The sequence below is a fragment of the Falco rusticolus genome, chromosome 14, assembly GCF_015220075.1.
Source record: "Falco rusticolus isolate bFalRus1 chromosome 14, bFalRus1.pri, whole genome shotgun sequence".
NCBI lineage: Eukaryota > Metazoa > Chordata > Aves > Falconiformes > Falconidae > Falco > Falco rusticolus.
Genome location: NC_051200.1, coordinates 16,596,952 through 16,611,917, shown reverse-complemented (window position 1 = coordinate 16,611,917; position 14,966 = coordinate 16,596,952). Strand labels below are relative to the sequence as shown.

At 49.4% G+C, this 14,966-nt stretch overlaps 1 protein-coding gene across 1 annotated transcript in view; it reads left to right on the top strand.

Annotated features, from left to right (window-relative positions):
- MCF2 (MCF.2 cell line derived transforming sequence) overlaps positions 1-14,966 on the top strand; it is a 62,531-nt gene that overhangs the window by 2,496 nt on the left and 45,069 nt on the right. Inside the window, exons 2-3 of the mRNA XM_037408091.1 lie at positions 10,484-10,552; positions 11,118-11,232. Of these exons, the coding sequence (XP_037263988.1) occupies positions 10,484-10,552; positions 11,118-11,232 (184 nt within the window). The remainder of the gene's footprint in view (positions 1-10,483; positions 10,553-11,117; positions 11,233-14,966) is intronic.

The window sequence follows — 14,966 nt, the reverse complement described above, 5'->3', positions numbered from 1 at the left end:
CTTGTCTTCCAAATCCCTTTTCCTCCCAGGGGATGCTGGACTTGGTTTTAGATGGGGGCTGAGCCAGGAGTTGCCGGGGCAGAGCTGTTCCCAGGAAGTGGCTGCACGGTGCAGTTGTCCGTCTGCTGCTCCGTGGGTGTCTGTCCAGGGGCTGCCCAGTGTGAGACAGCGTGCCCTGCCCCCCCCGCCCCCTGCTTTCTGTGCCACTGACCTTCTCCCGCAGGAAAACGGTGAGCTGGATTTGGAGACGTGCTTTTGCTCAACAGGGGAGCGCCAGAACTGAGTATTTCCATTTAATTCAGGAAAAAGCGTTCTTAGTTTCCTTCACTTTGCAGCAGTTTCCAGGTGATGCCGTTGTGGGAACCTGGCTGTATCATTTAGTTTCCTGGCTGTATGGGCTATGAAAGCAAATAAATTGTTCCAGTGACTTCAAGGAACTTAATTCCAGGTTCCTAGGAAGGTAATGGGGCCCAAGGGTTCCATCTCCCAGGAGTGACTTTGTGCACAAAGCCGGAATTCAGCTTGGAAAAAACCACGCTTGCATGGTATTGAATGAGGATGAGAAAGTTATTGATGTGTGTATGTTTTTATTTGGCTTTGAAAGCCTTTTGTACTGAATGGGCTCTGGTTTGAAGGCTGATGATGTTGACTGGGAAGGTGTGTACTGGTGGCAGATGCTGAACACACCTTCCCCTGGCAGCTGGCAAACATGCTCCGGTGCTGATGTGCAGACACCTGCGGATGCTTTCCTGAGTCTCTCGTAGGGGAGGAGTGACTGAAATTGGGAATGGGAGAAAATTAAAAGTAGTTTGAAGCTCCTAAGTATTAGAAATGCAAGAAACTGGATTTTTCTCAACTCCCACACTGCATTTTAATCCACCAGTGTGGGTGTTGAGAAACTTTTATTACGTTTCTTGCAATTGATGTAAATTCATGTATAGTCGAACTGGCTTTTATCTTTCACAATTTTTACTTAGTTTGGAGTGATATGAGAAGATAGTTTTTCTGATTGGACCAGAAAACATCAGAGCATCCCGGATTTTGTTCCCTCACATTAGCGGATTAGCCAGAGCAATACAGGAGCTGTAAGCCTTGTTCCCATTTAGTTTACTGTTGCTTTGCCTTTTCTGAGCAAAGCTTCCACAGTTTGTCAGCTGTTAAATCTAAATTGGAAGAGATTCCTCCACACAAAATTCCATGGTCCCCAGCACACAGGGACAGCCTGGACCTTTTAACCTCCCCTGAGTATCCTCCTCGCTGGCAGCACGGCCCCGGCTCCTGGGGACCCTTTGGCTCACTCCAGCTTCCCAGAATTGTACTGGAGGATGATGTTCCCATGAATGTGGGTTCTTAGCTGGCTGCACCTTGTCTGGGATCCTTAGCTGGCTGCACTTTGTGCTGCTGCCAGTGATGGCCCGTGGTCAGCAGGAATGAAGTTTTGTGGGTTTTGTGTGTCAGTGAGTGACCGCAGCTGTGCTGTGCTGGTGCCCCGGGCACTGCTACTCTTTTGCAGAGGCATTTTCCTGCTGGCAGCTGCTGGAGGGATGCCCGGGAGCGAGAGGCTCCTGCCCTGGGGCTCACAGGCTTGGCCGTGGGGCGTGATCCAGGGTTGCTCTGCGCACGCCTGGACGCAGTGCCATCCTGTCCCCCTTTGGCCATGCCAGTCAGCTCCTATTGTAAGGTGATGATTCAGCTGGTCCCGTGAGGGCGTTCCTCTCTGGGACAGCCATGCTGCCCGGATGGTGTTCCACAAGCCTGGACTGTGCTGAATTAACATTTCCCCCCCGTTTCTTCTCTTTTTTTTTTTTTCTTTTCTTTCACAGCATTTTCTTTTGCGTTTTTGCTCTTACCCTCAGTGTATATTAATTTAAACCTTTTGAAAAGGTCATTCTAGTTTTTCAGACGCTTCGCTTATTTTTTTGCTGTATGGTTTCTTAGCTGAGCACACTCCCAGGTTGGGGCGATGGGGATGCGCCTGCGCTGAAGCATGGGCTGCAGAGAAGCCCCGGAAGGCATCCACAGGGAAGCACAGCCGCTAGGTCAGAAGCGAGGACCATCTGGTGCCGTATCCTGCCTCCTACGCTGTGCCGGAGCAGGTGCTTGGGGAGAAGTAAAAGGAAGAGCTTGCAAACAGAGTGAGCCTTTCCTTAAAATATCCTCCCCAGTCTGATGAAGGATAATGTAAGGAGTCTTTGAACCTGTTGCGGTGACCAACCCATCACGCCTAGTGATGGACTAACCCTCCTGGGGCTTTCCATGACCTTTTTGAATCCCTGGGTGTTTTTGATGTGTTTCTGCCTGATGTGGCTGCCTTGGTGTCCTGTCTGTGACACGAGACGATGTTCCCGGTGAAGTTTAAATCATGATTTTCGCTGAGGTGTGCTCACATGCAGACAGTTCCTGCGGCAGGTTGGGAAGAGGGGTCTACGTTCATGCTCATGTGGCCATGGGGGGTGGTAGCTGTACTGGGGAGCTGGAGCCGGTCCTGGTGGCTGTCCTGCCCAGGGCAAGGCTTTGCAGGGGCCAGGTCCCTTTGAAATGGTGGCGTGGCGGCTGCTGCTGTGTGTCTGTCCCATCTGGTTCTGAAGGAGGTGTTTTGCTGCTGACCTGCCTCCATAACGAGCTCTCTGAAGGCCACCCATGCCTGGCTGCCAGCACCTGAACCACCAGCTCCTCCTCAAGACAGCCTGTCCCCACGGCTCCCACCACATCCCTGGGGTGCAGCTCTTCCTGCGGCTCTGCCATCCCTTGTTCCCTGTGTTGTGCTGATGCTCTTCCCAGGAAATGATTGAGATGGCAGCTCAGCCACCTTTAGAAGCGGGGTTTGCAAGTGCCTTTGCCAAGTCAAGGATTTACCAAGAGATTCACATGGGGCAGGGGGAGGTTTGCCATCGGGCTATGGGCAAAACTGGGCAAGGAACCCCATTATCTTCCTCAGGATCAATACATCACATCTTCCGGAAAAACAGACATTAATAAACCTAATCTAATCACTAATCTTTCCCTTCAAATGAAAACCCTGGTTTCAGCTGGCAGTGGTTACGGAGCAGGTGCCTGTAGGCTGAGCCCAGGGCTTGGGGGGATGCAGATGCTCCGTGCAGCCCCCAGCTGCAGCGAGGTGCATGCTGACCCTGCGGGCAGGGGGGCACAAAGGGGCTTGCAGCAGCCGAGGGTATTGAACCTTTCTGCCATAAATATTTTAATGGGTCTTCTGTTTCACTTGCTTGGCATGGGGAACAGCTGTGCCACCTGGAATTACAAACTATTGCACGTGCCAGGTTTTATTGCAGCACCAGAAACCGTTTTTACGCTGAGATAGTTAAAGGTGAATTTGCTGTGTGTGGCTCCCCTGGACAGCAACGGTACCTCATCTTTGCAACAGGTACCCCTGGTGACTGCTGTGTCAGGGCAGGGTGACTGAGCAGCTGAACATGGGTTTGGTGCATACAAGGGTGAATGCAGCTCAGAGCTGCTGTTGGAAATGACTAATGATTTCACGTATGGCTTCTGCAACATACCTTAGATCACTTGCAAATGCAGAAGAGGACCACAGCACTCTTTGCACTTTGCAGCTGAACTTCTTGGGTGTGGAGAGAAGGAAATTTGTTTGATGCAGGGTGTGCTTTACTGTGGGGTGTTCCTCACATGGGGAGAGTTTCCCCACAGCTCTAAATCTGTGGCCAGGCTGTTCCCTCAGCTATTAAGCTGCAATTGCAACGTAAGGCTGTTAAGGCCCATGTGCTCTGCAGCTCTGGATGACTTTGGTGGAACCAAGTGGAAATGTCTCTTATTAGCAGACTCCTCTGCTTTTCTGCCCTGTGAATCTTTGGAAGCCCTTGGTGTGGGACCTGAGAGCCAGCGTGCCGCATACTCACTTGTAGGGAAAAATCCTTTGGACCCAGGTCCCCAGGGAGGAAGCCACCAAGTCCTGGCTGGTGGGCTTCACGGCTGATCGTGAGATCTTCGGTTCTTTGGTGCATCTGGAAACCAGTCCTGTGGGTTGTGGAGACTTTTTGTTGCCCAGCTGTCCAGGTTAGACCAACACCATCCGATGGTTAGTTCATCAGGGTTTCTAACACCTGCGCCTTGAGGCCAGCTCTTGCACAACCTGTAGTGATGTGGACACCTACATTGGCCTGATGGATGGGGGCTACAGGTTTCTTTTTGGCTCTTACCATTAGGCATGCTCGTGGCCCTTTGCTAGTGCCATGTCCTGCTGGCACTTGTGCCTGTTCCTGTTTGCAAATGAGGAACTGAAGGAACAGGAGACACGATTTGCTCCTGGCTAGCAAAGAGTTTGGTCCCAAAGCTGGGAAGCAGCGTCAGGACCTTGGCCGTCAGTGTTCTGCTCAGACCAGGTCCTGTAAATAAGCTTTTGGTGAACACAGCAGGTCTGGCTGACAATGTCCTATTCTCTGCTACGTGTTCTCTGATGAACGTGCAGTTCAGCATGGTGTCTCCATTAGCTTCGTGCTGCCTGGCCGGCCGCCAGCCCCTCCTGGCTCCGCTTCCCACAGATGCTGTGTAAACACCTGCTTTGCCTGTACACAGCTTCGGATCCTGTTCCTGGGCAGGCAGGGAGCAGGAGGGAGAGATGGGAGGGTAGATCTGGTGATGTGGGAGTTAGGATCCTGCTCCAGCTGTAAGCTCCTCGTGGAAGCCACCGCTTGGAGACTGGGCAGGTGGGGCAGGATCCCCGGGAAGGTAGCGCTGCAGTGGGGCGCGGGCAGTAATGGCAGCTGCCCCTGTGTCACCGTGCTCTGCCCCGCTCCTTCTCTGCAGCCAGGGACAGGCAGGCACCTTCTCGCTCAGCACCGTGCTGTTGGACAGGCTCGGTGCAGATCTGCAAGCGTGCTGTTCCCGGCAGGGCAGCCTGCAGATGGTATGAAATAGTATCAGTTTTTCTCTAATAACTCCCTCTGCCTTGCTTTCTGGACGTGGTGTGCTGATAAGGAGAATGGCAATGTTTCTGGTTGTGTATTGGGTAGAATCCAAAGTCTTTTGGAATTGCTCAGTGAGAAGGCAGGGTGAGGCTCAGCTGCTCGCTGGCTGGGATGCTGCTGTGGTTCAACCCCAGCTGGCTGCTCAGCCCCACGCAGCCGGCTGCTCACTCCCCCCGTGGAGGGATGGGGAGAGAATTGGAAGAGTAAAAGTGAGAAAACTCGTGGGTTGACACAAAGACAGTTTAATAGGTAAAGCAAAAGCTGTGCATGCAAGCAAAGCAGAACAAGGGATTCATTCACCACATCCCATGGGCAGGCAGGAGTTCAGCCATCCCCAGGAGAGCAGGGCTCCATCACAAGTAACAGTGACTTGGGAAGACAAACGCCATCACTCTGAACGCCCCCCCTTTCCTCCTTCCCCCGGCTTTGTATGCTGAGCATGTGTCACATGGTGTGGGACATCCCTTGGGTCAGGTGGGGTCAGCTGTGCCGGCTGTGTCCCCTCCCAGCTCCCTGTGCCCCCCTGCTCACTGGTGGGGTGGGGTGAGGGGCAGAGCAGCCCTTGGCTCTGTGTAAGCGCTGCTCAGCAGTGGCTAAAACATCTCTGCATTATCAACACTGGTTCCAGCAAAATCCAAACCCAAGCCTTGTATTAACTACTGTGAAGAAAATTAACTCTACCCCAGCCAAAACCAGCACAGACGCGCACTGGGATGACGGAGACTTGGGCTCCCTGCAGTGAGCTGGGGCCCCGACTGCTGCCGTAGGATGGATTTCTGCCATTTCTCCTGGAGGAGCTCTTTGGCTTTTTCAGATAATTAAATTTCAAGTGAAACTGTTCCCCTTACCCACAGTGAGTTCCTGGAGCGGTGGGCTGTGGGGTCACTCCGTTTGAGTTTTCTGAGTAGGTATAGCAATCCGGGCTGAGTTCGAGGGACAGATTGCCGGGCAGTGCACTCCTCAGGTACAGGGCTGTGTTTCTGTTCTTTGCCCCAGTGAATATTTCATTTTGCAAAGTGGAACAACTTCAGCAGAAGAAGCTGAAAGGGCTGCTCTCTGCGTTGCACGGGGTTCGTGGTTGGGGCACTGTGCTCTAAGGGATTTCTGTTCCCACTTCTGCGCCGAGTGGGTGGCGCAGGGATGCTCTAGTCCCCACGCCCAGCCTTGCTGATGCTCCGTGGGCTGTCCCAGCAGGCTCGCACGGATGCTGGCCTCAGACAGGGGTGCCTGGGGGAGCTGGAAGAAACCCTGCTCACTGAAACTCTCCGAGCACCAAGCAACCCAAATGCTCTTGGGTTACGTAGCTAGTTTTATGGGCATTGCCAGCCTCAAAGAAACTTCTGGAGGCAGGTGAGCTTTCTTGCAGCGGGACAACTTGAGGCAGACACTGGCTGATGATCCCAGTTAGCTCAGAAAGTCACGGAGGGAAGTGCAAATAGGCTACAAATGTGGTGATTTGTAGGCTCCCTTGACACCAAATAAATGCTGCTTTGTTGGGTGTAGATGTCCAAATGGACAAGCAGTTGAGAAGAAGCAGATCACGGAGAAGCTCAGCGTGCTCCTTTACCCTTTTCATTTGATTTACTTCAGTTTTGTTTCCTAGACTACAGCAGCAACCTTCACATGAAAAGCCGCTGTTCTTCATTCATAACAAAAGCATCTTCCAGATGGATTTATAGCTGCAAACAATATTTGGTCAGTGTTGTGAAGTGTAAGGTGCTACTACATCAGCTTGGCAGATGCGTTACACAGCTGCTGCCTGCAGATGTGTGCCTGCAAAATTTGGAAAAGAAAACAATAGTTACCAAAAAGTAAAGCACTTTGGAGTTTAATTGAGAGGAATTTGGACTCAAGCTGTAGCTGTCCCCTCTCTGAATGTCACTGCAGACCTCTGCTGTATGTGCAAGTCCCTCCGTGCTCGAGTCTCCTCGGAAGGGAAGATCGCTGACAATAAGCATCATTCTCACAACTGCTGTCTGCACAACTGCCTGGAGATACGGTCCTGTGGGGAGCAAAGGTTCTGGACTGTGTAAACCAAATGATGGGGACAGGACAGATTCAGCAGGGTTCCCTGCTGGGCCACATTACTTTTTCTCAGCAGGGTAGAGTGCTCTGTATTTCCCCTTTGTCTGTTGCCTGCTTGGCTTCATGCATCCTCCAAACCTGTGTCATGGCAACGATCTCCTCCATAGGGGAGGCTCTGAATGCAGTAACTGCAGCAGCGTTTTATAAATACCCAGTTTAGAACCTATATAAAAAAATATAACTACACTTATGAGAATTCATCTTCCAGATGCTGCTTGTTTTCAGTAAGACCCTAAAGCCTGAGCTCATACCAACAGCGTGGGGATAGCAGCGGAGTCTGTGAAGTGCTCTGGAATGCTGCAACGTGGAGGGTCCAGGCTTGGTTTTGTACAGCACAGCTCTATTCTGTGGCAGCTGATGATCACAAAGCCTCTTTTTAAGAGAAGAGAGTGGACTTGCTTGAAACCTTCAACTTCCACTGCCTTGTGCCAAGTGAGGTGCAGCCTGGGTCTTTAAAGACCCCAGGGTCTTTTCCGTACTGTCCCAAGTGTCCTTCAAATAAGAAATCCCCAGTTTGCTGGTGAACATCAACTGAAGCCTTGTTTGAGAGGCGGATATCTTTGGTGCCGCACTGCCTTTTACTGCTCTTTTTTTCCACAGATTAATATTTGAGGACAAAGGTCGCGCTTCTGTACAAGATTTATAGCAACATCCAACCGATGTGCCTCCGGCGCAGCCACACGCTTGCGAGTTTGATGCCAGTGCTTGATTTTCCCTAACATTTGCCCAGGAGCTGGAGTTCGATGGCCAGTGCAGAGCCAGTGCCAGGGGTGAGCTGGCCAAGGAGCGGCTGTAGTGGGACCACAATCAGCCTGTTGTTGTGCCTTGACCTTACCAAAGGGCATCCATCCTGCTCCTCCGTCACTTCTTGGATTCTCCTACCCCACAGGAGATGGGGAGGGTTTGTAAGGGAATTGCTCCCTGAGCCTTCCTTGCCTGAAGTAAAGTACGCCTGCCTAGTTTTCCCTTGAATGAGTTATTTTGGGTGCTCAACTAGGGACTGCTGTGAAGGGCCTGATTTTCTGGAGGTGCTGAGTACCCTCTTCCAAAAATGTCATCCCTTGGGAAGCGAGAAGCAAAAAGTGGTAAGGGTGCTGTAGGAATCTGGGTCTCCACCTCTGTGCCAAAGTCAAGGATGAAATTTTCAGTAGAATAAAAAGTTGGGGAGCATGGTCCTTGCTGGAAACCATGACTCCCAAGCACGGTGGGACCCCCTGTCCTATGGTGCTTTGCACCTCAAACCCCCAAATGCCCGGTCCGCTTGCCGGCGTGGCCTGGCGGTACGTGCTTGGCTGGCAGGCTGTGTGGGGTGGGGGTCGCCTGTGCCCATGTTTGCAGAGGGCACGGCACAGGGGTCCTGCCGCAGCCCCCCAGCACAGGGAGGAGTGAAACAGCAGTTGGTTTTTGCAGTTTCCATAATGATCATTGGGAAATTGCAGGTAATGGAGACGTGAGAGAATAAATGCCATGCTCAGAGGTTAAGCATGCATTTTTGAGATTATATTTATTTTCTAGAAAGAAAAGTTTGAAAATATCAGTGGGAAAATGCTACTTTTTCCCCCACCATAGTTGTCTCCAGCTTAGTTTAAGGCTGCAGTTTGTGAGGGTGTTCTCAGGAAGAATATGCCTTGCGAAGTTTTTTAATTAAGTGATTTTAAAATGTGGTGTGTGTGGTTGTTTTTTTTTTTTAACCATGTAGAAGTTAACCCCCTTTCCCCAGCCTGTTTCCTGGACAGCTGTCAATAAACCAGCATGTCCCTCCCGTATCACTGCAGAACCAGAAACAAAAGCTGCATTTACTGTAAACCTGCAGCTGTGTTTGCTTTTGCTGCTGGGCACTGGAGTCACGCATGGCTGTTGTGGCACAGGGCAGAACTCTGCCCAGCTTGTGCGAGGCTGCATCCCTGGGGACAGCCGGGGTGGGCAAGGTGTGCTGGCTTTGGGGACACGTTTCACCCTGCTGCAAATGCAGGTGAGCTGTTGAACGGTCCCACACCGTTCTGTGGGAAATACCCATGCACAGCCGTGAGCTTTTGTACTTTCAAAGACCCGCACGTTTAATGTCGTCTACTTCATGTGTGGGAGCTCGTGGAGTTCTTAAATGTGAATTTTATCAGTATGAAACGGTTGACCTGGGGAAAAAATAATAATCAACTAATAGAAAAGAAATCTGTGGCCACTGCTTGTCCTCAAGTGAGGTGAAGCAGTTGAATGAGAGAGAAATATTTGAAATACCATTGCAAGACAAACTTCTTTCTTACCAAGACCAATTCTGGGGCCTGTTAAAATCAAGAATGTTTCTGTAGATGCCAGTGGGGCTGAGGCTCGACCCTTAACAAACAAAAATAACATTTTTATCTACAAGAGGGGAAAGCAGCAGCGGGTGCACAGAAAAGCAGGGAGCCGGCAGGGGCTGTAGGAGGCAGGGCACCCCCAGCTCCACACCTCGGGGCTGCACAGCCTGCAAAATCCCTAGGTAAAGTAGGAGTTACCAGAAAGCTTTTGGAAAAAGGGAAATAGAACAAATATCTATGACGCTGGAGTGTGCTGAAGTATGCAGCCTGTGTGATTTAAAACAGCTAAAAGATTACTCCCTAGGACCAACTCTGTAAAATAATCAGTGTTTAAAATTTGATTATCAGCAAGCACAAGGACTTTAATCTGTATGGATGTGCTCTAAAGCATTTATTTGCAGGAACAAGGATGCTTAATATTTAGCTATCATTTCATTTATAGATAATCCAGAAATATGTCTGCCAGCTATAAGCTCCTCCTGTGTCAATCTGTTTTTTGTTTCCTTCTCCCGGGGAAAGGTAAAATTATGTATATTGTTCCGATGTGCTTCATTGCCACTGAAATGGTCAGCGTGCTACATATGGTATTAAGACAGCCTATCCCATTATTTAATTAAAAAGAAATCCAATAACCGAACGCAAGAACAACCTTTCCAATGCATATGTCCCCACGCCTGATGAAAACATGATTTCAGAAGCTTATTTGCTCAAAATTAAAGACTGTTACAGTCTGAAAACCCAACCTTGTTCCCAGCGTGGCAGCCTTGGACACTGCTGTTCTCAGCAGAAACCTCAGACCATTATGTTGCCAAGGCTGGGAAGCACTGGGGGAGTTTGTAGAATAGGGGGTTGACATCATAACTCCAAAATATAAAAATTAACATTGGATACACCCTGTTGAAGGGAGAGCACTCAAACTCCCAGGCATCCCTTAGTACGTTTGCTAGAATAACTTGCTGCTGACTTAGGGCATTTGCCCTGTTAAGAGTCATTAAAACCATTGGTTTCTAGAAGATCCATATATCTTTTGTTTGGAAATTTCATGTATGATTTAGGGAAGCTGCGTTTGGTTCAAGTCCCACCTATGGGTTAAAACATTGATAAACGTATTTGCTGTGGATTTTTCCTTCCTTTTTGACGGCTGCTTTTGCTTTTTTCCAGAAACCGCAATACCCATCTGTGCAAAGGACATCAGTGATGACCTGATGAAAGAGTTTGCTTTTCTTTCTGGTGAGTACAGTGAACTTCTCCAGGGTCTGTCCATGTGGTAATTAAATACTCCAGATGAACTTCCATGCTATTTGGCTAAATGATACTCCGCACGGGATATTATCCATCAGGTAGTCTCCAGTGCCACTAGAAATGTTGTTAATAAAACATTGAGGCAGTTTGAAAGAGCATATTAGGTTTCTGTCTCAAGCCATACTGTAAAATATTCTTACCTTCAAACGCTCAACACATTAACAAGCGTTTTGCTTTGAAATGTATTTCTGTAGGCTCCAGACCAGTGTGATGATTTATCCTTGTATTTCTGACTTCATTTGCTGTCCCATGTAAAGTATGCTCAGTAAATAAAAGGAAATATCTGGTACCCAATATGTTTGTTTCTACCACCTATGTGTGTGTGTTGGACTTGAAATCAGAGGCAGGATTTGGCCTGATTTTGCTCTCTGGTAATGTAAAAAAGCCTCTGTGATGATGGCAGCATGTTTTCTGACCTGACTGGTGGACCTGGACTTGGCTGCTGGCTCTCCTCGAAAGCACGCCCAGGGAAGCATCCTTGTCTTTGTTCCAGGTGGCCGAGGGAAAGACAAGGCTTGGATTATCACCCTTCCTGATAACGCTCGCTTCAACGAGGTGCCCGAGGAGATCGTATCTAAAGTCTTAACATACCTAACATCAGTCCCGAGGTATGTGGCTCCCTTCTAGCTCTTGCCTGTGATGGGCAGAGGTGTTGGTCCTGCCTGGGTCAAGCAGGGGATCTTCAGGACAGTGCCACGCATGGAGGTGAGGGGCATCTTCAGCCCTCAGACCAAGTAGGAGGGAGAAGATGAATGATGCAAGCCCTTACGGTGTCCAGGCGTGGTGTTTATGTGCCACTAACTGCAGAGTAAAAAGTGGACATCACCCCTTATGACTTGTCGACCTGCATGTATCATAAATTTAGTTTATTAAGTTTCTAATTAACAGCAAGCTTTCCTGAAGCTTTGACATGCGTCACCACTGAAATATGCCATGCCACTGCAGAATAATATTGTGACACGTACAAATAGAGCGTCATTACTGTGGAAAGAGAGAAATGTAACAGGAGGAAGAGACTAATTACAGGCACAAACCGTTTGGGGTCCCCATTACCCACGATGGCTCAGCAGTGTGCCACAGCTCCCATTACCCACCTCTGGCTCGGGGTTAAGCAGCTGACAGCCTGCCCGTGCCACATACAGGGCTGTATGCTTAGATTAATGGCCCTCATATTTCTTGCTGCTGAGCCTGGTGACTCAGTTACCTGGAATGCTTAATTTCCTTGAATAATGCCCATTTTGGCAAATTTCTTCCTGCAGGGAGAGCAGGTTGACAGCAGCTACATGGGAGCTTTCCATCGACAGCTGCCTGGGAAGAAATACCGTGTGCTTAGCCACCTCTGCAGGAAAAAAAAAAGCGCCTTTAATTCCGCTGTCCTCTTTTTGGATGGACTCTGAAGGTGTGTGGGCTCCTGGCCCGCAGAGCACTGTCCCAGCGTGGACAGGAGCGCGCCATGGTGTGTGCTGGCCAGAGGGGTTTCTCCTCCACGCTGTGCAGGCAGCCTCTTCAGTGCATCTGCACTTCCCAGCTCTGCCCAGTTTCTCCAGGGCTTCTTATTTCATATGGCTGTGAACACCCTAGCATTAGCGTGATGAGCAGTCTTGCTGTCCCTGTAATAGGTCAAACTCAATCAAGAAGCTAATGAGAGCTGCGAGCTTGCTGGTGATTCAAACGTGTTCAGCATGTTTTTAGTAAAACCACTTTAATCATGCTTCTTTGCTCCTCCTGCCACCGTAACAGCCTGCCTCAACACCTGACCATCTTAAAAACATGTGCTTTTTAACATTTTGGAGTGGAAAAGGCTGTGGTGTTGGGGAGCAAGGAAAAGCATCATATAGGTGAGGGCGGAAGACGTGTGTCAGCTCTGGTACCCCTGGGTACATGTCCCTCAGTGGCATCACATCACAGGATCAGAGCTCAGGATCAGCCAGAAAGTCCCTAAAAGAGGTCAGTATTTGACCTGCGTGTCAGAGTTAGCTGTGGGTGCACCGACACTTCCCTCCCACGTACCTGTGGATGGGTACGGGCAGGTCAGACCCCACATGCAGTGCCTTTCCTACGCAGTCGGTAGCAAGGACTGCGTGCTGTCCTACTGACGCTGGTCTGAGGAAACCTCATGGGGCGTCAGGTTTGTAGTATTTTGGGAAGCTGAATTTCATGAAGCATTTTTCTCCTGGAAATAATTGTTAGATAAAGGAGATGGATGCTGTAAGCTACTCTTGGCTTTGCAGGGTGAGTGCGTTAATAACAGACCTAGGAGGAAGGTGAGTCTTGTAGGCAAGTTCATTTTACTTTAGGATTCCTGGGAACCATGCTGCAGGCAGGAGGCAGCTGTGGGAAGTGCCTGTGGAAGAGCTGTACAGGAAAATAAGGAGCAGGTCTCCACCTTCCATGGTCTGCATATCCAACTGAAAATGTGCATGGTGGGCTACCTGCCTGCAACAGCCCTGTGTGATGGTGTGCTTGAAGGAGGGCACAGGTAAGTGTGACAGATCCTGGTGACTTGCAGAAAGGAGGCCGTAAGAGTGATAAAGCAGCACTTGAGCCAGGCTTGCATTAAAGACAGTGTAGACTTTGCAGCAAATACTGATCTTTTGTGTACCCTAGAATAATTAATTTCTTCCATGCAAGTCAGAACTTCAGTAGAAGCTTTAAGAAAAAAACACACCAAACCAAACAATTGAGGTCAGTTATGGTCCATGTAAGATTGTTATTAGAAAAAAACTGTCCCAATTAAAGTAAAAGAAAAATAATGCTATCTTTGAAAAATGAAAAATTCCTGCTGTGCACAGCATTGGTGCAGCCTCACCTTGAGCGCTGTGTGCAGCTCTGGGCCCCACCACTGTAAGAAGGGTGTGAGGGTCCTCGAGCGTGTCCAGAGGGGGACAGCTAAGGTGGTGAAAGGGCTGGAGGGGATGTCCTGGGAAGAGCAGCCAAGGGCTTCGCGCTGGGCTGGTTTGGAGGAAAGGAGGCTGAGGGGCAACCGCAGTGCTCCCCACGGCTTCCTGGGGAGGGGACGTGGAGGGGGAGGTGTTGAGCTCCTCTCGCGGGGATCCAGCGATAGGACAAGTGGGAACAGTTCAAAGCTGCTCCAGAGGAGGTTTGCACTGGACATGAGGAAGTGTTTTTTCACCGAGGGGGTGGTCAGTCACTGGATCAGGCTTCCTAGAGAGGCGGTTGATGCCCCAAGCCCACCGGTGTTTAAGAGGCATTCGGACCATGCCCTTACCGACATGCTTTAACATTTGGTCAGCCCTGAACTGGTCCAGCAGTTGGACCAAGTGATTGTTGTAGGTCCCTCCTGACTCAAAACAGTCCAGTCTGGTGTAGTCTTCTTTAACCCTCCAGCTTTTCGGTATTCAGACAAGCTCTGCCATGTTTCACTTAGATGGGGACATGAAGTACCAAGTTTAGAGCCATGGCTGATAACACGCAGTAGTAACGCAGCGAAGGGTGCTGTGGACTAGAAGTATCTCTGAATTTAAGTATCAGGCAGCAGGTCCTGACAGCATGCCCTGATCCCACAAGGAGTGTCTCACTCCTGTGATAAATCTCACAACTTCAGACTCTGGGATCTGATTTCAGGTCCTCCTGCAAAACATCCCAAGTCTTTATTTTTAGTCTGGTGCGTTCTGCAACACATACAAAATTAAGGTTAAGAAAAAACCCCGCCAAAGTGACAACAAGCACCCAGAGAGAAAGAATCCTCAATCTGGCTAACTGTCTTCATCTTTCTGCTGCTGGATGCAAATGAACACCCCTTGCAGCCTCGGTGAGAAAGCATTGATTTATTTTTATTGTCGGCCTGCAAGGTACGTTGCAGGACTGGAAATCTGATAAACCTGCAAGGCCTGGGTTGCAAATAGGCACAGACTTGCTCCACTAGCCCCAGAATAAGTTAAAAATTTCCCACAGTAGGTTTCAAGGCTTTTGGACAGCTGGGAACTTTCTTCTTTGTGTCTGTAAGGGAGCTGATAAAAGTAAATTAGCATGCTTGGAGGCTACTGTCTGAATATAACCTTGTCCTGAGTAAATGGCATACTTTGGCATACTTCTATTAACTGACAATGCACTACAGTCTGGCTGCCTTTTCTAAATTACTTGGATTCTGGGTTTTTTTCTTCAGGTTTTATTATGATGAGAGCAGTGCTGTGTAAATGCTATTAATTTTTTTATTATTTTTCTTTTCCCCAGTTGCAGCCTGTTGGGGAAATACCATGGGCAGTTGGGGAATTGTTTCTCAAAGGACAGAGACCTACCTTTTAGAGTTTTGGGGTGTGCTGAAAAACCAAAGGGTTTTATTTTTACCTTGAAGAAAAGAATCCTTTTGCCCCACGCTCCC